The following is a 21,788-nucleotide window of genomic DNA, read 5'->3' as shown; positions in this document are numbered from 1 at the left end:
TTTTTCTATACAAACTAATTCAGAACATTCTAAGTACAACCCTTTTGAAGATAAAAGACCGACACGAGCTTAGTATCTACGCTCTGACGTCATCCGGACGTCATCCTTACCACGGTCCTGGGAGCGTTCGGACTAAACAATGATTAGTCCAAAAGTCCACCAACACTCAGATTAACTCCCCCCGAGCCCTGGGGCTCTTCTCATGGCGAGCTTACGGGCTCGGCAACCCCTCAGGTGGTTATCGGCAAATGTCCATCCGGAAATCTAAATCGAAGTATGTAAGCTATGCGAAGCGTATCTAATAAAATGAGAGGAGCAACTTTACTTTGCACTTTGGGCTGTATGATTCAACATCATCGTCATCATATATTTTTTTTTTACAATCATAAGTAGATAGGTATACATTATGGAGGGTAGAGATAAGGAGAGTCATCTGTGTATATGAAAAAGTGTCGTCAAATGTATTAAATTAGGATGGCGCCACATTTGCATCAGGGTAACTCTTAAAAGAAGCGCCAAATATAAATATTGTTAGAGTAGGCTTGAAAAATAAACAAGGAAGTATGGAGATACAAGGAAGTAAAGTTATATTTACCACAATATTTTGTACAACGTAAGTTGTTGAAATTCTCAATAATTAACTACTTTAGTCGATAATGACGTTAAATTTTTTAACTCGGCATACTTCAATTCATCTACGATTGCTACATTCATACCATACCCTGTGCATCCACCAGCGCCATTGTGGAGGATTTTTGAACTGTTTAACTATTTAGCGCATACACTGGACACTTTTTCAACTTTTCTCCCATATAAGATGACTCTCCTTACCTCTACCCTCCATAGTATACATAGGTGACTTGATGTCCTGAAACCCCATTGAGTTTGTATGGACATTGCACAATACTCATATGTTATATGCGTGTAAAATTCAAGAAATTCAAACTAAATTCATAATTCAAAATTCATTTATTTCAAGTAGGCCTAATATAAGCACTTTTGAAACGTCGAGTTTGTCTGTGTGTAGTGACTCTACCACCGGTTCGGAAGGTGAACAAATACGCCGCCAGCAGGTCGAGATCCCGCATTATATAATGCAATCCCAATAGACGTCCACTGCTGGACATAGGTCTTTTGTAGGGAGTTCCAAATTCCACGGTTCTGTGCCGCTTGGATCCAGCGGCTACCTGCGACGCACTTAATGTCGTCTGTCAACCTCGTTAGGGGTCGTATGACATTACCTTCAATAGAAACTATGGCAATGGTTTAACTTAAAAAATATTAGCGTTTCGATTTCACAGATAAGTCTCAGAGGCAGTAAATAACGTACCTCTATAGTCTCAACTCGCTAGCATGGGCAGGAGATAATTATCACCCCGGGAAAAGGATAAAAATGTATCTTCTGCCACAGCTTTATCAACTCTCAGAGCACTGGCGCACAACTTGAAATAGTATACAAATAATATATATGTGAAATAATAAACAGGGATGAACTTCTCCTATTCCATGTTCCCGTGCTTTAACAGCACTGCGAGCATGGACAGGAGACAATTATATCCCCCGGGAAAAGGATAAAAATGTATCTTCTGCCACAGCTTTATCAACTCTCAGAGCACTGCGCACAAATGGAAATAGTACCCAAATAATATGTGTAATAGTAAACGGGGGTAAACGTGTATGTGTTTTTATATGTATATTATAAGTATTTATGTTTATTCATCGGTTTCGCTCCGAAACCGGAACATCCTCAGGAGATGTTGACTTATAAGTGCGTTAAATTATTTATCTGCGTAGATCTTCAGCAATGTACCCTACATTGCTGAAGATCTGTTTTGTGTGAATTATAAGGTTTGAAGAAATTATAAATTACACCATACAGATTCTCCTGCTTTTCGCGGAGTATAGCAAATTTAAGGTTTTTTCATAATATACCTACGAGTATGCAATAAATGTATGTTTGTTTATTTAAATACAATTGCCTTTTTCTTTGTAGTTCTGGGAGATCATATCCGATGAACACGGCATTGATCCAACTGGGTTGTACAAAGGGGAGAGTGACCTACAGCTGGAAAGACTCAACGTTTACTACAATGAAGCCTCTGGGGGTATGTATTCTCATACCATACGATATTGTCAGCTATTCATTTATTATTTATACTCTTTATTTGTACACCACTCAGAAAAAAAAAAAAAGAACAAACACATATAGCTATACTTACCGTCATCCTGCCGACATTTGCGCGACATCCTACCGGAACACTTTGGGGCTTTCTCTTTCATCATCATCACATCAACCGATAGACGTCCACTGCTGGACATAGGTCTTTTGTAGGGAGTTCCAAGTTCCACGGTTCTGAGCCGCTTGGATCCAGCGGCTACCTGCGACGCGCTTAATGTCGTCTGTCCACCTCGTTGGGGGCCGACCAACGCTGCGCTTACCAGTACGGGGCTACCATTCCAGCACCTTGGGACCCCAACGTCCATCCTTTTTTTTTTATTTCCTATCAATCTTTTTTGTACCGATATACCTGTGGGCCTCTTAAGAAAGCTCGGAGTCACTCAGCGGGCGATGGATAGAGCTTCGTCTTTGGGGCGCGTTTTTGTCGGTAGACCTCCCACCAGACCAGACCATGCAATTGAGATATTATGAATTTCCAAACTGCCACTGTCGGGGATAGAACCCGAGACTTTCCTCTTGAAACCACAGCTCCCCGCTGCGACAGGTCTTCAAACATTTATACGCACGTTTTCACGACCTCGCTGGCGCAACGGTGAGCGCTGTGAATTTAAGTAGGAGGTCCGGGGTACGGGGTTATTTAGAAATTTGTAATTTCTGTATTTTCTCTGGTCTGTGGGGAGGCTTTGGCCGTGGCTGGTTACCACCTTACCGACAAAGACGTGCCGCTAAGCGATTTAGTGTTCCGGTGCGACGCCACGTAGAAACCGATCGGTGTATGACTACCTTACTCCCTAATAGGTTAGCCCGCTTAAATCTTAGACTGCATCATCACCAGAGAATTGCAGACAAAGGTTAACTTGCAGTAGAATAAAAAAACAAAAAAAAAATTAGCGTTACTATGCCGCGTAAAAACTAAAAAATATAACACCATCAAAAGCATTTCTCTTTTTTTTTTATTTCCTATCAATCTGTTTTGGATCGATATACCTATGGGCCTCTTAAGAAAGCTCGGAGTCACTCAGCGGGCGATGGATAGAGCTATGTTGGGAGTATATCTACGTGATCAAATCAGAAATCAGGAGATCCGGGTGGGACCGCGAGGAGCTGGAATGGCGACCCCGCACCAATAACGAGGTGGACAGACGACATCAAGCGAGTCGCCGGGAGCCGCTGGAAACAAGCAGCACAAAACCGTGGATATTGGAACTCGCTAAAAAAGACCTATGTCCAGCAGTGGACTTCAATCGGACCCTAAACCCTGAACTGTAAACCTTACCTCGAGCAATGTAGTGGAGGTAAATGCCACCAACCTACTATAGTTGGTGATCGGAGTGAGTTTTTTTTTTAATTGTATGAATGAATGAATGAATACACTTTTATTGTACACCAAAGAAAAAAAAGTAGTTACAGAGATATAAATACATATCAAGAGAGTACAATTTGGTGGCCAAATCGCTACATAGCGATTGCTTCCAGGCAACCAATGGCGTAAAAGGAAAAAACATAGAAAAGAGGTAGGTGGTGCAATAAATAAGATTTAAAATTATACAAATATATAAATAAAATATATATATATAAATAAACTAGCGGACCTTAGCGCCATCTGTCGGGCTAATTTGTGAATCTAAACCATCCAGGGTGCCACCCAAACGTATACCAAAAAATTCATTTAAATCGGTCCAGCCATCTAGGAGGAGTTCAGTGACATACACACGCACATAAGAAATATATATATAAAGATATAACTATAATATATAAATATAACATATAAATAAAATATAAACATACATGAAATTACCCATAATTAATTTAAACTACTAACAATCATATACAACATATATAAATATGTAAATATATAACATAAATACCTAAATGTACTCGTTTAATTACAGGTAAATACGTACCTCGGGCGGTTCTCGTGGACCTGGAGCCTGGCACCATGGACTCGGTGAGGTCCGGCCCGTACGGACAGCTCTTCAGACCTGATAACTTTGTCTTCGGGCAGAGTGGGGCAGGCAAGTCTTCTCTCTTTACCGTTAATTAAATAAATAAATAAATATACTACGACAATACACACATCTCCATCTAGCCCCAAAGTAAGCGTAGCTTGTGTTGTGGGAACTTAGATAGCTGATGAATATTTTTTAATGAATATAATACACATAAATACTAATAATATACAGATAAACACCCAGACACTGAAAGACATTCATGTTCATCACGCAAACATTTCCCAGTTGTGGGAATCGAACCCACGACCATGGACTCAGAAAGCAGGGTCGCTGCCCACTGCGCCACTCGGCCGTCAAATTATCAACCTATTACCGGTGCTATAGGCCACGACTCTCCTCTCAGCAGGGCAAGCACTGGTGGGGAAACAAAAGGCAGGCGTAAATCTTGCAATCACTTCTATCAAACGTCACTTTTCCATGCAATAAATAAACAATAGTGTCGTCACTGTTAATCATATCCCTTGACAAGGGATACAATTAACATGCTCGCCTTCTAAAGCACGTGAACATGGTATAGGAGAAGTTTAACGTCGTTTATTAAACACATATGTTATTTGGATATTATTTCCACTTGTGCGCCAATGCCCTGAGAGTTATAAAGCTGTGGGAGAAGATAAGTTTTTATTCTTTCCCCGGGGATATAATTGTCTCCTGCCCATACTAGCTGTGCTGAATGGGAAGGGTTTAGGCAGTAGTCCACCACGCTGGACAAGTGGACACACGCCTTGGAGAACGTTATGGAGAACTCTCAGGCATGCAGGTTTCCTCACGATGCTTTCCCTCGCCATTAATACAAGGGATGTTTTATTGCTGTTATTAAAACCTTACATCGGTTTACGCTTGGTTATCATAAGATTTTACACATTTATTTTTTATGTAGTAAACGCTCACAGCATGTTATAATTTTTGTTTATGTTTAATGTTTTCTCTACAAAGCGATTTTTTGTAATTCTTTTGAGAAATAAAGATCTTAAACCACAAATACTTATGCTATACAGATAAACGCCCAGACACTGAAAAACATTAATGTTCATCACACAAACACTTTACAGTTGTGGGAATTGAACCGACGGACCTTGAACTCTGAAAGCAGGGTCGCTGCCCACTGCGCCAATCGGCTACACAATGAAGACGAAGCTGAGAAAAAGAGCTCTTAAACCGCGAGTACTTATAATATACAGATAAACGGCCAGCCACTGAAAAACATTCACGTTCATCACACAAACATTTTCCAGTTGTAGGAATCGAACCCACGGCCTTGGTTTCTGAAAGCGGGGTCGTCCACTGCGTCTATCGGCTGTATCAATGAAGACGAAGCTGATGTCTGAGTTAATTTTGTTTTCAGGTAACAACTGGGCCAAAGGTCATTACACCGAGGGTGCTGAGTTGGTGGACTCTGTACTCGATGTCATCAGAAAAGAGGCTGAAGGATGCGACTGCCTTCAAGGTAAGTTTTTTTCTATATTCCATTCCACTACAAGTTAGCCCTTGACTGCAATTTCACCTGGTGGTGTGATGATGCAGTCTAAGATGGTAGCGGGCTAACCTGTTAGGGAGTATGGTAGTTATACCCCTAATCGGTTTATACGAGACATCGCAGCGGAACACTAAATCGCTTAGCGGCACGTCTTTGTCGGAAGGATGGTAATTAGCCACGGCCGAAGCCTCCCACCAGACCGGACCAGAGGAAATTCAGAAATTATAAATTCCCAAATTGTCCCTGCAGGGATAGTATCCGGGAGCTCCTACTTAAATTCACAGCGCTCACCGTTGCGCCAGGGAGGTCGTCAAAAGTACCTGTTTTACAGTATTAATTTATATAATAAACGGAACCCTAAAAAGGCAAAGCTTCTAAAAGTTAGAGTTGCGTGCCGGGGTTTAAACTCGGTCTATGAAAAAGAAGAGAAGCTTTGAACCACTATGTTATCACCTCTCGTACATGTATCCAATCGAGAATATTTTGTTCCAGGCTTCCAACTGACCCACTCCCTGGGAGGGGGGACAGGATCCGGTTTGGGCACGCTGCTCTTGAGCAAGATCAGAGAGGAGTTTCCTGACAGAATCATGAATACATTCAGTGTGGTGCCATCGCCAAAGGTAGCACTAGCACTGCAGATAGGGTATTCAATTTAAAAAAAAATCTATTGTCTGTAAATTCGGTTTACTGACTATAGTTAAACGTGACAACGTCATAAGAGAATACTGATGGAATGGTTGCATTTTTCAAATGAAAATTTAAATTTTATTTGTTTGATAGATATTTTGTATGGATATTGATAGTAGATAGATTGAAATCACAATTGAATTGATCAAGTTACATTTATTTGTACGCATGAATACAAGTAAGAGAGAGACAGATGTCGAATGCTGCCGAGCGCGGAGGCCGATGCCTCTTTGTCGCTCGTTCCGCGCTCTCGCTTGCACTTCAAGCCTTGAATGGAACGCCTCAGAGCGAGGTAACGCCGCATACCTGATGTTTTTTCGTGCGTGCAGCCGTTGTCACGTCAAAAAAAAACATGCGGGACTCTGTCGTTAGTGCCGATAGACAGTTATATTACAGCTAGTAATTCCACCGAAGCTTTAGAATCGGTGGATCGTCGCGCCAGGAGAATTCTAGGTGACAAAACTACAGCACCGACGCGATGTTGCCTGTTTATCGGTTTTTTACCGGAAATACTTCGGTGAGTGCGCTCAGGAACTTTACAATTGTCATCCTCCTTCCCGTTCTACCACAGAACAGCGAGACGCCGTGAGCGGTGGCATCTCATGTGCTTGATATTCCATCAACACGCACGAAACGTTTTTTATCCGCGTTTAGGATACGTACCGGGATCTGGAATGCCCTTCCAGCTTCTATTTTCCCCAGTACTTACAATATGAGTAAATAAATAAATAAATATACTACGACAATACACACATCGCCATCTAGCCCCAAAGTAAGCGTAGCTTGTGTTAAGGGAACTAAGATGACTGATGAATATTTTTATGAATAATATACATAAATACTTATAAAATACAGATAAACACCCAGACACTGAAAAACACTTATGTTCATCACACATACATTTTCCAGTTGTGGGAATCGAACCCACGGCCTTGGACTCAGAAAGCAGTCGCTGCCCACTGCGCCAGTCGGCCATCAAACCTTGACGTACGTTGAGTACGTTGAGTACTTTCAAATCAAGAGGCATCTTTTAGGCAAGCCCGCTCTCTCTACCTTAGGCTGCATCATTACTTACCATCAGGCGCGATTGCAGTCAAGCGCTCATCTATAAGTATTAAAAAGAAAAAAAAATGCATCCTACAACATTATTTCGTAATTTAATTATAATTTAATTAAAATATCACTTGCTCCAACGGTGAAGGAAAACACCGTGAGGAAACCTGCATGCCTGAAAGTTCTCCATAATTTTCTCAAAGGTGTGTGGAGTCCACCAATCCGCACTGGGCCAGCGTGTTGGACTACGGCTTTGTCAGTAGCAACATTTATGTTTGTATACTCCTAGTATACTCATTGTGATTAAGACATATTAGGACTCTAAGTAGAGACAGAACAATGAAACCTGCTGCTGCCTGAACGTGGAACTTGTAGTGTGATCTTTACATTAAAATTAATTCAAAATTCATTTATTTCAAGTAGGCCTAATATAATCACTATTGAAACGTCAAGTATGTCTGTGTGTAGTGTAATAAATGTGTTTTAACACATTCTTTAAACTTATGCATTGATTAATAGGTCCAAAATTACCTTAGGAATCATATTATAAAAGCGTATACACAATCCAACAAATTACCTCTGCACCATTCGCAGACGATATGTAGATGTCACCAATTTATGACCATTTCTTGAAGTCGACTGGTTATATCCACTTTCTGTTTATATAGACCAATATGTTGTCTTACAAATACGATATTGTTATAAATATATGTATTATAAAACTATTTTGGGTTTAATTAATTAAATACCACAATGACAGGCCTTAACCCCTTCTCATTGTGGGGGGGAGACCCGTGACCTGTAGTGGACCGGTAAATGAAAATGAAATGAAATGAAAATACACTTTAATGTACAATTAACAGAAATTAAATTATATACAAAAACAACACAATAAAGCACAGGTTCAATGGGCGGCCTTATCGCTAAAAAGCGATCTCTGCCAGGCAAACCAACAAAGGAAAGAGTAAAAAAAGAAAAACACAGACTTAAGGGTTAGGTTCGGACCAAATTAAAAATAAATATATACATCAATTATAATATCATACAAAGTACAAGCCTACAACACAAAGAAAAGTGACTCAGACGCAAAAAAAAAAACTAATTAGGGTGGCATAAAATGTTTTATAGGAGTCTCTTGAAAATCGGTAGTGACTGCGCGCGCCTAATTTGAAAGGGGAGAGAATTCCATAGCCTAACAGCTTCAACTGAAAAGGATTTAGAATAGAAAGAAGTACTATGGGAAGGAATTTTTAGTATAAGATTATCTTCAGAACGGAGAGAGCGACAGTGGGAATCACTGAGAAACTCAAACCGTTTTTTAAAGATATGGAGGAGTAGCTGGATTGAACAGAACACAGTATAAGAGAGACAGAATATGAATATTCCTGCGAAGGCGAACTGGTAATGGGTTGATAAAAAGTTTTTTTGTATGGTTAACTACAGGTGAGTGAAGTTGTGCTGGAGCCGTACAACGCGACGCTTTCGATGCATCAGCTTGTGGAGAACACGGACATGTCCTTCTGCATCGACAACGAAGCGCTATACAACATCTGCTTCAGAACGCTGCGGTTAAGCAGCCCGAGCTACGGCGACCTCAACCACTTAATTTCGGTAAGAATTTAATGAATTATTGAACGTATGAATGAGTGAATAAATGAGTGAGTGAATGAAAGTTTGAATGAATGAATGATTGAGTGAACGAATGGGTACATGAATGAATGCACGATTAAGGGAATGAAGAATATATTATTGTACACAACATAAAAATACAGAAGAATTGAAAATAATAAGTTGACACAATGCATGTACAGGGCCAGACCATGTTCTGCAACGTGGCCCACGTCTCTGTGGCCTTCATTATCATATCAATCGATAGACGTCCACTGCTGGACATAGGTCTTTTGTAGGGAGTTCCAAATCCACGATTTTGTGCCGCTTGAATCCAGCGGCTACCTGCGACGCGCCCAATGTTGTCCGTCCACCTCGTCGGGGGTCAACCAACGCTGCGTTTAGCACCTTGGGACCCCAACGTCCAACCCTTCTCCGAACTATGTGCCCGGCCCATCGCCACCTCTGCTTCGCGACTCGTTGAGCTATGTCGGTAACTCTGGTTCTACGGACCTCCACATTTTTGATTTGATCACGTAGATACTCCGAGCATAGCTTTCTCCATCGCCCGCTGTGACTCTGAGCCTTCTTATGAGGCCCGTAGTTAGCGACCATGTTTCGGAGCCCTCATGGGCCTGTTATTTGTAATTACACCGGCTAACTCGCCCTTCAGACCGGCAGAGTGTTTACGTATCTCGCGACAAGTTTGCGTCAGGCGTAAATCTTGCAATCACTGCTGTCAAACGTCACTTTTCCATACAATAAATAAACGAAAGTGACGTTTGACAGCAGTGATTGCAAGATTTACGCCTGTTGCGAGATACGTAATCACTCTGCGGAACACAGCATTGCAACAATGCTGTTTAGCGGCACACTCTACTACGTTCCTGAATTTGCTTTACTTTCCAGTTAACGATGTCCGGGGTGACCACGTGTCTCCGTTTTCCCGGACAACTGAACGCGGACCTGAGGAAGCTAGCCGTCAACATGGTGCCATTTCCTCGGCTGCACTTCTTCATGCCTGGATTCGCGCCGCTGACTGCGCGGAACTCTTTCAACTACCGACCCCAGAATGTTTCAGAGCTGATGAGTCAAGTGAGTATTCATTTATTATACAATCAAATTAATCAATATTTTATTATTATGCTAGTTGTTGCCCGCGACTTCGTCTGTGTTTGATTATGCTTTTTGATGTGGCGTTCAATTGTAGTTGTATTTCTAATAAAAATTAAAGTATTCAGTATCGCTAAGCCTTAAATGAGGGCATGACACATTTTATAACCTCTATAGTACAAAAATAATTATTTAAATCGGTTATAATTTGTCGGAGTTTTGGTGTTAAATCGTCAAACACTTTCATCCCCTCTCCCAAAGGAACCGACCTTAATGTCGGGATAAAAATTCTATATTACTTCTAACACTTCCAAGAATATGTGTACAAAGTTTCATGAGGATCGGTTAAGTAGTTTTCGCGTAAAAGCGTAACAAACAAACTTACATTGACATTTATAATATTAGTAGGGATAGGGATGTCTATCTTTTAAGTTAGACTTACACGCGGCAGAAGTCGCTAGGGACCGCCAGTTTCAATATAAGTGTGCTTCCAACAGATGTTTAACCCTGGGAACATGATGACGGCATGCGATCCGCGCCACGGACGGTACCTCACCGTCGCCACGATGTTTAGAGGTCATATGTCGATGAGGGAGGTCGACGATCAAGTGCTAGCTATACAGAACAAGAACTCGAGGTATAGTGTTATAACCACAGATTATATGACAGAATAGAATAGAATGTCTTTATTTGCTGGAATGTGTTTTTTTTTCTATTACATTAATGAGCCGATTTTAATTTTGTTTTTGATGTGAAATATCTATAGGCGGTTAACCTGGCGTGGCGACACAGGCCGTGGCGACGCTTCGCCACGCTATATGATTGAATTTTTGTGTTTCGTATGTTACAAAACAATGAATATTAATTTTGTTATAAAACAGTCATTATTAACCGACTTACAAAAAGGAGTGGTTATTCATTTGGTTGTATTTTTTCGGTAGACGGTTCACACGTTTTTGTTTTATTTGGATTGTGAATTAGTCGGAAGTGTCCTTAGCTATTTTGGATGCAAATCGCTTCAAGATGGCCGCCGCCGCAAAATGGCGGATTAGGTACATATTTTCTCACAACTCCCTCAATATGTGTATCAGATAAAATTTAAGGGTAGAATATATAATAATACTTTTTATTTGGTAACTGTGACCCATCCAGCGTCGTGACACAAAAGCACTGTATACCCTAACATTGATATATAACTCGAATAGGAGGAGAATTTGTGCCGTTTTATGCAATTTTCCTGGTGTCTGCATACCCTGGTAAGAAACCCAATGCGCGCCACTGGACCCATCTACACTATTATATAACAGAATAATTAAAAACTAAACTAAATCAAACAAACTTACATGAAATATTTATATTAAATATACAAAAAGTTACAAATTAGAATTTCTGCCTCAAGGGAGGCACCCCTACGTGGAGTTTAATATAAAGCTTGTAAATCAGAGAGTCGTATCTATTTATTAATGCTTTCAGAATGCTGTAAAAAAATTACTCCTGATAAAATAAAATAAAATCCATATATTATACAACGTGTAGATAAAAGCTGAAATAATACTTCACAGACTTTAGAGATACATTATATACCGTTTGAGACTTATCTGTGAAACCGCAAACCTAATAGTTTTTGACCCAAACTATCTTCAACAGTGTTGTCATGAAACAAAACTTAAAATGTTTTGAATTTGTTTGTATGGAAAAATAAATATGCTTCATTGATTTAATATTCTTACATGGTGATTCCTTATGAAATATACTTCGCATCCTTCAATATTATTTCGTAATTCTGTTAAATGTTGTGTATTGTTAACTCCACAGTTACTTCGTGGAATGGATCCCGAACAACCTCAAAGTTTCTGTCTGTGACGTGCCGCCAAGAGGGCTCAAAATGTCCGCCACATTCATCGGCAACTCGACAGCAATACAGGAGATATTCAAACGCATCTCCGAGCAATTCACTGCCATGTTTAGGAGAAAGGTATTTATACGCACACAGTTCCTACACAGTACATCTATCCGATGATTTGACGCAAAAGCAAATTATCCCTCCGTCACAAGGTAACCTTGTATAAAACGTGCATACGTCCCATTATGACATACTCCAGCGTCGTATTCGCCCATCACCCTCACAGCTCCTACAGGAGCTTTCAAGTCCTGCAGAACAAGTTTATGCGTATGACCACGGACAGTCCGTGTTCATGCGCAACGTAGATCTCCACCGAGACCTCGATCTTCCCACCATAGCCCAGTACATGAAATCATTATCAAAGACCTACTTTGAAAATGCAGTCCGACACCCCAACCCCCTAGTGGTCGAGGCGTCCACTTATACCCCCGTCCCCGACGTCGAGCCAAAGCGGCGACGTCCGAAGCATGTCCTTGACGACCCTGACGACAAAATAACTACCAACAACACACACACACGCAACATACACAGCGTCTTCGCCGGCGAAGACGAGGGCCCCGATTTCTGACGTCATCCGGACGTGGATCCTTACCACGGTCACGGGGGCGATCGGACTAAACAATGATTAGTCCAAAAGTCCACCAACAGCCAGATTAACGTCGAACCGAGCCGAGTTCCGAGTCCTCGCAGGAGGCACCCTCGGGTCGACGTCTCCCACTTCCCCTCCGATGTCGTCGAGCCCTGGGGCTCTTCTCATGGCGAGCTTTCGCGCTCGCCCCACTCCCCCGGTGACGCCGTAGCAACCCCTCAGGTGGTTATCGGCAAGTGTCCTTCCGAAAAATGAAATGATTTACACAGTACAGTAGTACTTTGACCGCCGACTGGCGCAGTGGGCAGCGACGCTGCTTTCTGAGAGTCCTAGGCCGTGGGTTCGATTCCCACAGCTGGAAAATGTTTGTAATAATATTTAAAAATAATAATAAAATCCTTTATATTGCCATACACTATTGTTAATACAAACAACTAAATGTTTAAAAGAAAAACAAAAAAAAATATTAAAACTAACACAAACCGTACATATTTAACAGTTTAAATTTAACAAGCAAGTAAAAACAAAAAAAAAAGTACAGAAATAAACAAAACAATTATAATTGATTAAATAATCGATTAAATGACTTCCTGTTTATTAATTTATTCCAAACAGAACTCATTTTGCATAGATAAATCTAGCTACTTCAAGTAAGCTAAGGTAAATTTTTTTTAGCTTGTGTTTCAATACTATTTCGCCAAGAATATTATCACATGTACGGAACGGAGGAGGAAGATCATTCCAGATCTTGGCCGCAGCGAATCGAAAGCAGCCCCTGAACCCTGCCTTTTTGTGTGATGAACATGGTTTTTATTCAGTGTCTGGGTGTTTATCTGTATATTATAACTATTTATGTGTACCTATTCATAAAAATATTCAACAGCTATCTTAGTACCCATAACACAAGTGTTACTTTGGGGCTAGATGGCGATGAGTGTATTGTCGTAGTATATTTATTTATATAAATAAATGTATTACCCTATTTTTTTTGATTCCCGCGACGCTTTAGCCGCCAGTCCTTCCAACTTTCGTGGCAGCACCGTCTCATCAAATATATATACTCCAAATCCATGACTGTCGAATCGAAAGCATTGATGACTAAGATTTCTAATGACAATGTAAGATGGTGATAACAAAAAGAACACCCGGCTAAATTTGTTGTGGGCTTCTTAGAACAGGGCGCGATTGGAACCCTCGTAGCTTTAGTTTTAAGTTTACGATTTTAGTTATCGCCATCACTACTCACTGCTATGAACACATTTTGTATATAATAACGCATCAAAAGTGCCATCTATGTGACTATTTGAATAAAGAAATATTTGACTTTGACTTTGACTTTGGTCTTATATAATTCCTAGATTTTATTTTATTGATTTGCATATCATCTCGTATAGATAATCTAGCTAAGAATGGCATTTTACTTTGACGAAAATTCAAGTAACTTTACAATTTATAATAATATAAGTTTCAAGCCACGGAATCAATGCAAGCAAATACTTACGTCGTGATTAAAAACTCTGACATACAAGGAAACAGAGGAGCTACTTAAAATCATAAAATAATAGTTAGTATGTTACGCACTTTTCATACACACACATACACACACACACACACACACCACAATATATATACAAATCATTGTAATTAATTTAAAATATACATATTTTTGTTTTATTTATTACTAGCTGCTGCCCGCGACTTCGTCTGCTTTTGGTTTTGTTTTTCGAAAGACATGTGGCATTCAATTTAGGTGTAATTCTACTGAAATTTATAAGTTGTGTATTCTTTTATAAAAAAGTAAGTCAGTAATTATTTAAATCGCTAATCATTTGACGGCTATATTACTTCTAATACATTCAGGAATATGTGTACAAAGTTTCATGATGATCGGTTTAGTAGTTTTTGCGTGAAAGCTTAACAAACAAACTTACATTCACATTTATAATATTAGTAGGGCTACATACATCCCTAATGTATCGCGATGATTGTTTTTCCTTATTTCACGTTGTTGTAATGGGTACGAAGCAAGGTTGCGACACACGTAACACAAGTTACCTTAGTGCGCCACTCCTTTGTGCACAAATCAATAGAATATCACAATTTAATATGAAATAAATAAATTATATTAAACTAGCTGTCCCGGCGAACTTCGTACCGCGGATAACTTTTTTTTTTTCGATGAATGTTATTTTTTAACACTATTCCGGTCTTAGAGGAATCCAAAATATCAAATATCATGAAAATTGGTCCAGCCGTTCTTGAGTTATTGATGGTGTAACTAACACAACTTTCTTTTATATATGTAGACTAGCTGTCTCTGCGAACTCTGTACCGCGGATCATTTTTTTTTATGAATGTTATCCTATACCGGTCTATGAGAAATCCAAAATATCAAATATCATAAAAATTGGTCCAGCCGTTCTTGAGTTATAAATGGTGTAACTAACACAACTTTGTTTTATAAATATAGATTATTATACTACGTTGTTCCCAGGCTTTCCTCCACTGGTACACGGGCGAGGGTATGGATGAGATGGAGTTCACTGAAGCTGCCAGCAACATGGCGGACCTCATATCCGAATACCAACAGTATCAGGTATAATGTTTCACGACATTTTTTGACGACCGCTTGATTTCTGAATTTCTGTATTTTCTCTGGCCTGGTCTGGTGGGAGGCTTCGGCCGTGGCTAGTTACGCTACCCTACCTACCTACCCTACCGACAAAGACTTTAGTGTTCTGATACCATTTCACGAAGAAACCGATTAGGGGTATGACTACCGTACTCCCTAACAGTCTAGCCCGCTTCCAACTTAGACTGCATCATGACTTACCACCAGGTGAGATTGCAGTCAAGGGCTAACTTGTGCGGAATGAAAAAAAAAATCATATAACCGTTTTCACTAATAATAATAATAATAATAATATAAACATTTATTTCAGTCTTTACCCATAAAATTTAAGATCAGTTACAACATAAAATTAAATGCAATTAGAATAAATAAATGTCAAAAACAAATAAAACTTAATTAAATCTAATCCAAATAACCTAGGAAACCAATTCACCAACTCTAAGATAATGACTAACGACGTGAGGCGCCATTGAAAGTTACGGCACCGATTCACCGGAACTCGTAAAGTGACATTTATCAGATGAAAAAAAAAAACCTTAAAACCATCAGAAAAAATTAAAATATGAGAATACAAACACAAAATACTTGTGGCGAGGGTCATAGACAAATTTGCTTATATGAGTTGGCTAGTGAAAATCGATTGGTGAAGGTAATAACTTACTTAGGCATTTCATTTTCCGTCGTTAGCGAAAACGGGGGAAAAAAATTGAATATACGTATAGACGGCACCAGTACTTCTCGGGGCGGTTTTGCGGTAGATTTAAGGAGTGCGAAATTTCCCGCCATTTTCGTCAGTCAATATCTCCCAATATTTATATTTTAAGTTTCCCTAACTTTTATTAAATACAAGCTGACCCGCGCAACTTCGTCTAGTATATCCATCAAGAGATATATATGTATGTCTCTGCCAAATTTTAGCCCAATCGGTTCATTATCAAAATTAAGCTTAAGAAAAAACAACAACAATCTTAACAATTATTCATTGTAAAGTCAACATCTCCTGATGATGCTCCGGTTTCGGAGCGAAACGTGCGTAGAGGGTGTATTGCCGAGGATCTGTTTGGTGTGGAGTATAAGGATTGAAGAAATTATAAATTACACCACACAGATTCTCCTGCTTTTCGCGGAGTATAGCAAATTAAGCTTAATTTTGATAATATATCATGGATTTCCGCAAAGTAACGCCTGCTTCTATACAATATCCAATCGGTTCATTCGTTGTGGCGTTGAAACGTAACAAACATCCATCCACCCATGCCGATACATACATCCATTCTCACAAACATTCGCATTTATAATATTAACATCCATTCTCACAAACATTCGCATTTATAATATTAGTAGGATGGTACGCATGCATTCGATCGTTGTCCTATATGCCTTGCGACTTGCTGTTATCTGTGAAGATTTATGTCTTTTATCTCCGATAATATTAATCAGATCTTCAATTAAGTAAAACAATACATGTTTGATAGTATAGTCTTTCAAATAAAAGAAGAATTATTAAAATTGGTTCAAATTTAAAGGAGCTATGAAGTAAAATTCATAAAAAAATTCTTCCCACATCCCGGAGGAAACTTATTGTTTATCGGGATAAAAAGTATCCTTTATTCAAATCCGTTCAGTAGTTTTCACGCGATGCCCGGACAGACAGACAGACAAAAATTAAATAAAAATCTGTTTTGGACTCAGTATCGATTATAAAGCATCCCCGCTCTAAACTTTCAAAATGTATTGAATGTGCAGAAATCTTCCAGTTACAGTTTTATTCTAAGTATAGATAAAAGCAAGTGGTTATACACAGATTACACAGATTATTAGTCTATTTAAAATGAAATGGGCTTATCTGTGTACAGCCAGAAGAAATGAAATATATACCAACTTTTTTTTCAGGAGGCAAACGTAGAAGACGAAGAAGTTGGTTTCGATGAAGAAGAAGAAGAGGAAGAACCAGTATTCGAGGAGAAGGACATGGTTCACATGCCACTGTAATATAACTACCTCACTAATTTCTATATTTTGTTTTGTTTGAAATTTGTGATTACTTGTTGAAGGGTCGTAGCAAACTCGATGGGATTACCAGTATTATTCGAAATTCAAAAAGATTCAAACAAATATTTTTATGAATTAATAAAGTTATATTCCAAATTCAAATAGGAAAATTTGTGATTTATATTTGTTTTTCGTACTGTGAAGATGAGAAAAAATTCAAAATTACATACTTCAAGTAGGCCCAATATCAGCACTTTTGAAACGTCAAGTATGTCTGTTTGTAGTTACTCTACCACCGGTTCGGAAGGCAGATTCTACCGAGAAGAAGCCTGCAAGAAACTCAGCAGTTGCTCTTTTCCAATTTCAACAATTTTTATTTTATTTTCGGCAGTCATCTTGTTATTTAACACCCCGAAAAGTGGGGGGAAGATAAATGCAACCTATATATAATTTTTATTTCTTAAATTTTTCAACTTACGCGCCTAGTATTACAGGAATTTTCCTAATTCTAAATAATAAATAATAATTTATTGAACATGGTTTTAAAAGTTACAAAACATCTTAAGGGCAGTGCTTTTATGCATACAGGGCGGTTTTATTCCGTTATGAATATGTTACGACCTTAGATAGGGCTGTGTATTTGTTGTTGTTTAAATTGTTAGCCTGTATCTAGTTATTATGGATGACGTCTTTAGTAAGAAAATATTGTTTCGTACCGTTTGAGTGATATGTACTACGCACTAGAGATGAAGGAAGCTTGAATGTCTTAGCTAGCGCTTAGCGGCATGACTCTGTCGGTAGTGTGCTTTCGCTTTCCCAGTAACATCCCACTAGTAAAAAATAATAATCCATACTAATATTATAAATGCGAAATTATGTTAGTTTGTTTGTATCTAATTTACGCCCTAACAAACAAAACTATCGACTGGATTTTTAGCATAGCATTTATACCAATAAAACAGACGGTTCTCACGGGATTTGTAAAAAACTGTAATAAACGCGCACTAAAAAGCGGTAAACAGATAGTTAGTAATATTTATAATATTTCGTTGTATTCGACTCCTCTAATACCTTTTGCATATTACTCAATGGTACTTTGATTTGTAGTGAACATTTTTAATAAAAAATAAATTATATTTTTATCTATGGAGTGAGTGTTTTTTTTTTTCTAAAACGAGTAATCTCTACGGAGTTCGCTAGCTCTTCTTCTAGCAGTTGCTCTTTTCCAATTTCAACAATTTTTATTTTATTTTCGGCAGTCATCTTGTTATTTAACACCCCGAAAAGTGGGGGGAAGATAAATGCAACCTATATATAATTTTTATTTCTTAAATTTTTCAACTTACGCGACTAGTATTACAGGAATTTTCCTAATTCTAAATAATAAATAATAATTTATTGAACATGGTTTTAAAAGTTACAAAACATCTTAAGGGCAGTGCTTTTATGCATACAGGGCGGTTTTATTCCGTTATGAATATGTTACGACCTTAGATAGGGCTGTGTATTTGTTGTTGTTTAAATTGTTAGCCTGTATCTAGTTATTATGGATGACGTCTTTAGTAAGAAAATATTGTTTCGTACCGTTTGAGTGATATGTACTACGCACTAGAGATGAAGGAAGCTTGAATGTCCATTGGGCTGCAAGTGGGACTTGTATCAGTGAGTCTCTTAACTATAGAGTTATTAAATTAGTTTTTTTACAAATCCCGTGGGAACTGTTTGTTTTATTGGGATAAAAAGTGGCCTATGTTACTCTCAGTCCGTCAAATATATATATATATATATATATAATTGGAATCTCGGCTCCAACGATATTCATGAAATTTAGTATACAGGGGATTTCGGGCGCGATAAATCGATCTGGCTAGGATCGTGTTTTCCGGTAATAACCGATTTGGTGCAGACGAAGTTTATATAAAAATACCATCCAACTCAATTAAAAAAAAAAAAGACATTTGTTGTAAATCAAATATAACTTTAACTGTCGCTTAAAAACTATTTATTAAAAATAATTAGTAAATATTTGCGCATTTGTAAAAATCTTATCAAAATCATTTGCAAAATTTTAATCGTTAACTTTATAAAATTACTGTAACCATAACTCTATGGCAAAAATCAAGCCGACTGTTTGCTTGTTTAGGGCGCAGGAAGGACAAACAAACTAACGCAATTTCGCATTTATAATAATAGAAAAGACAGCGTATGGAGTTCTAAACCTTTAACAGAGCACCAGACGGACGCAAAATCTTACGCGGAGTCGTACCGGAACGCTAAATCGCTTAGCGGCATGACTCTGTCGGTAGTGTGCTTTCGCTTTCCCAGTAACATCCCACTAGTAAAAAATAATAATCCATACTAATATTATAAATGCGAAATTATGTTAGTTTGTTTGTATCTAATTTACGCCCTAACAAACAAAACTATCGACTGGATTTTTAGCATAGCATTTATACCAATAAAACAGACGGTTCTCACGGGATTTGTAAAAAACTGTAATAAACGCGCACTAAAAAGCGGTAAACAGATAGTTAGTAATATTTATAATATTTCGTTGTATTCGACTCCTCTAATACCTTTTGCATATTACTCAATGGTACTTTGATTTGTAGTGAACATTTTTAATAAAAAATAAATTATATTTTTATCTATGGAGTGAGTGTTTTTTTTTTTCTAAAACGAGTAATCTCTACGGAGTTCGATGTTAGATAAAGGTTCGTATGAAATTTCCTTATTGATTAAGCTATATCACGAAATACATGGCATAGGCATGATGACAGAAACAAAGAATCGCTAATGAAAAATGGTATTTGATTCATGTATTACGGAAAAACGTATTTTTTTATATATACAAAGTGAGATTTTTTTTTTTTTTTAATTTATTGTTCAAAATAGAAGTAACAAATATTTTTCCAACATAATTATCCATCCCTTTAGAAACTATGCGTTTATGGTGGGGATGGCGGGTTCGCAAGTATATATCTTTAAAAAAAATTATTCAACTACTTAATCTCAATGTAAAAATATTTAGACAGTCTTAATCAAACAGTGACATTTTTGAACTATTAGCTAAAAAATGTCTTTTACATTTCCTTAAAAATATATGTTTTTTTCCATTAACACATTGCAAAGCGGGTGGGAGATCTTCAAATATTTTGGGTAATATGTATTTATAATTCCTTCTTCCGTACACATTATGTGTTTTCGGTAGAATAAACTTTTTTTAACTAGGCAGTTTCCGAGAATTACCATCTCGCCCTTTACGACTAAGATGTTGTATATTACCAAATTCTTCCTTAAGTACAGCTAATGTAACTTTGCTCTGCACTGGCAATAACTTACAATATGTGAATAATTCGTGGCATTCATTTGAATATTTTAGGTACTATGGTTTTTAACATTTTTAGTTGTAAGTTGTATATTCGGGTAATATATGTTTTATATGTTCTACCATAACTACTCAGACCGTATCCAATTATTGAGTCTGCTAGTGCCAAGTACAGTAATCTCAGATTGGTATTATATTATATTATGTGACTGATACGCCGAATACAAACTTATGACGTCACGTTTATATAAACATAATTAAAGATTTTAAGCTAAGATTTTCGTGGTTTATCAACATTTCTTAAAAGGGTTCAACGGTGTACCCGTTTAACTATATTTAAGCTAGCGTATACCACGATAATATTTTTCTATTTGTAGATATTTCGACCCAGTTGCATGGATGGATCTTGGTCTCGACGGGTGGTATATAAACATAATTTTGATTTAGAATATCTCTGCGTATATCAAGTAATTTGTGATATCGAACTATCAGTTGCTAAGTTTGTTATTAATACGCAAATCAATAATCTTTAGCTATGAAATTAGTTCTCACTAGAGACCCGACGAGTGTTTTCGCGGGAAATACTTTTTAAAAATTCCATTTGCGTTTTATATCAACAAAACGTAGATTTTTTTATCATTTTTTGTCATCATAGGACAGTTTTTTAACGACTAACTCTAAGGAACTTTAAGTCACTCCATTTGCAGAATCGACTAAAACGTATGGTGCTACTATGAAGCTACACGCTATATTCAGTAATTTGTTAAGTAAGGCGAGACGGTAGTTGGCCCCGGGACGGCCATTTGCGATTGACATTAAAAAAGTGTTCATTAAATAGGCCAATACAAAGTTTTAAACAGTGGGTGATTCAAGCTCCAAGAGCAACAACAAATAAAGTTATATAATACTAGCTGTTGCCCGCGACTTCGTTTGCGTTTGTTTTTGTTTTTTGATGTGGCATTAAATTTAGTTGTAGATCTAAAATAATTTAAAGTATTCAGTATCGCTAAGCCTTGAATGAGTGGTTTGCTGCTGTCCGCTGGGGAGTTCTGCCCTCTGTCTCCAACCACATTCATCAGATCTACACAAAGGCAAAATTAAACACATACTATAACCTCTATAGTACAAAAATAATTATTTAAATCGATTATAATTTGTCGGAGTAATGGTGTAAAATCGTCAAACACTCATCCCCTCCCCAAAAGGAACCGAGCT

The 21,788-nt window shown here is 38.0% G+C and overlaps 1 protein-coding gene across 1 annotated transcript in view; it reads left to right on the top strand.

The window, feature by feature from the left end:
- Nucleotides 1-17,254, top strand: part of LOC120635678 (tubulin beta-1 chain-like) — a 32,169-nt gene extending 14,915 nt beyond the window's left edge. Inside the window, exons 2-11 of the mRNA XM_039906775.1 lie at nucleotides 1,994-2,105; nucleotides 4,072-4,194; nucleotides 5,537-5,638; nucleotides 6,161-6,288; nucleotides 8,852-9,019; nucleotides 9,926-10,111; nucleotides 10,627-10,766; nucleotides 11,945-12,104; nucleotides 15,116-15,217; nucleotides 17,147-17,254. Of these exons, the coding sequence (XP_039762709.1) occupies nucleotides 1,994-2,105; nucleotides 4,072-4,194; nucleotides 5,537-5,638; nucleotides 6,161-6,288; nucleotides 8,852-9,019; nucleotides 9,926-10,111; nucleotides 10,627-10,766; nucleotides 11,945-12,104; nucleotides 15,116-15,217; nucleotides 17,147-17,245 (1,320 nt within the window). The 3' untranslated portion in view covers nucleotides 17,246-17,254. The remainder of the gene's footprint in view (nucleotides 1-1,993; nucleotides 2,106-4,071; nucleotides 4,195-5,536; nucleotides 5,639-6,160; nucleotides 6,289-8,851; nucleotides 9,020-9,925; nucleotides 10,112-10,626; nucleotides 10,767-11,944; nucleotides 12,105-15,115; nucleotides 15,218-17,146) is intronic.
- Nucleotides 17,255-21,788: the final 4,534 nt, after the last annotated feature.

This window comes from Pararge aegeria, chromosome 27, assembly GCF_905163445.1.
Source record: "Pararge aegeria chromosome 27, ilParAegt1.1, whole genome shotgun sequence".
NCBI classification, from domain to species: Eukaryota; Metazoa; Arthropoda; class Insecta; order Lepidoptera; family Nymphalidae; genus Pararge; species Pararge aegeria.
Note: the sequence above shows the minus strand (reverse complement) of the source record. Positions and strands in the feature narration are given on the sequence as shown.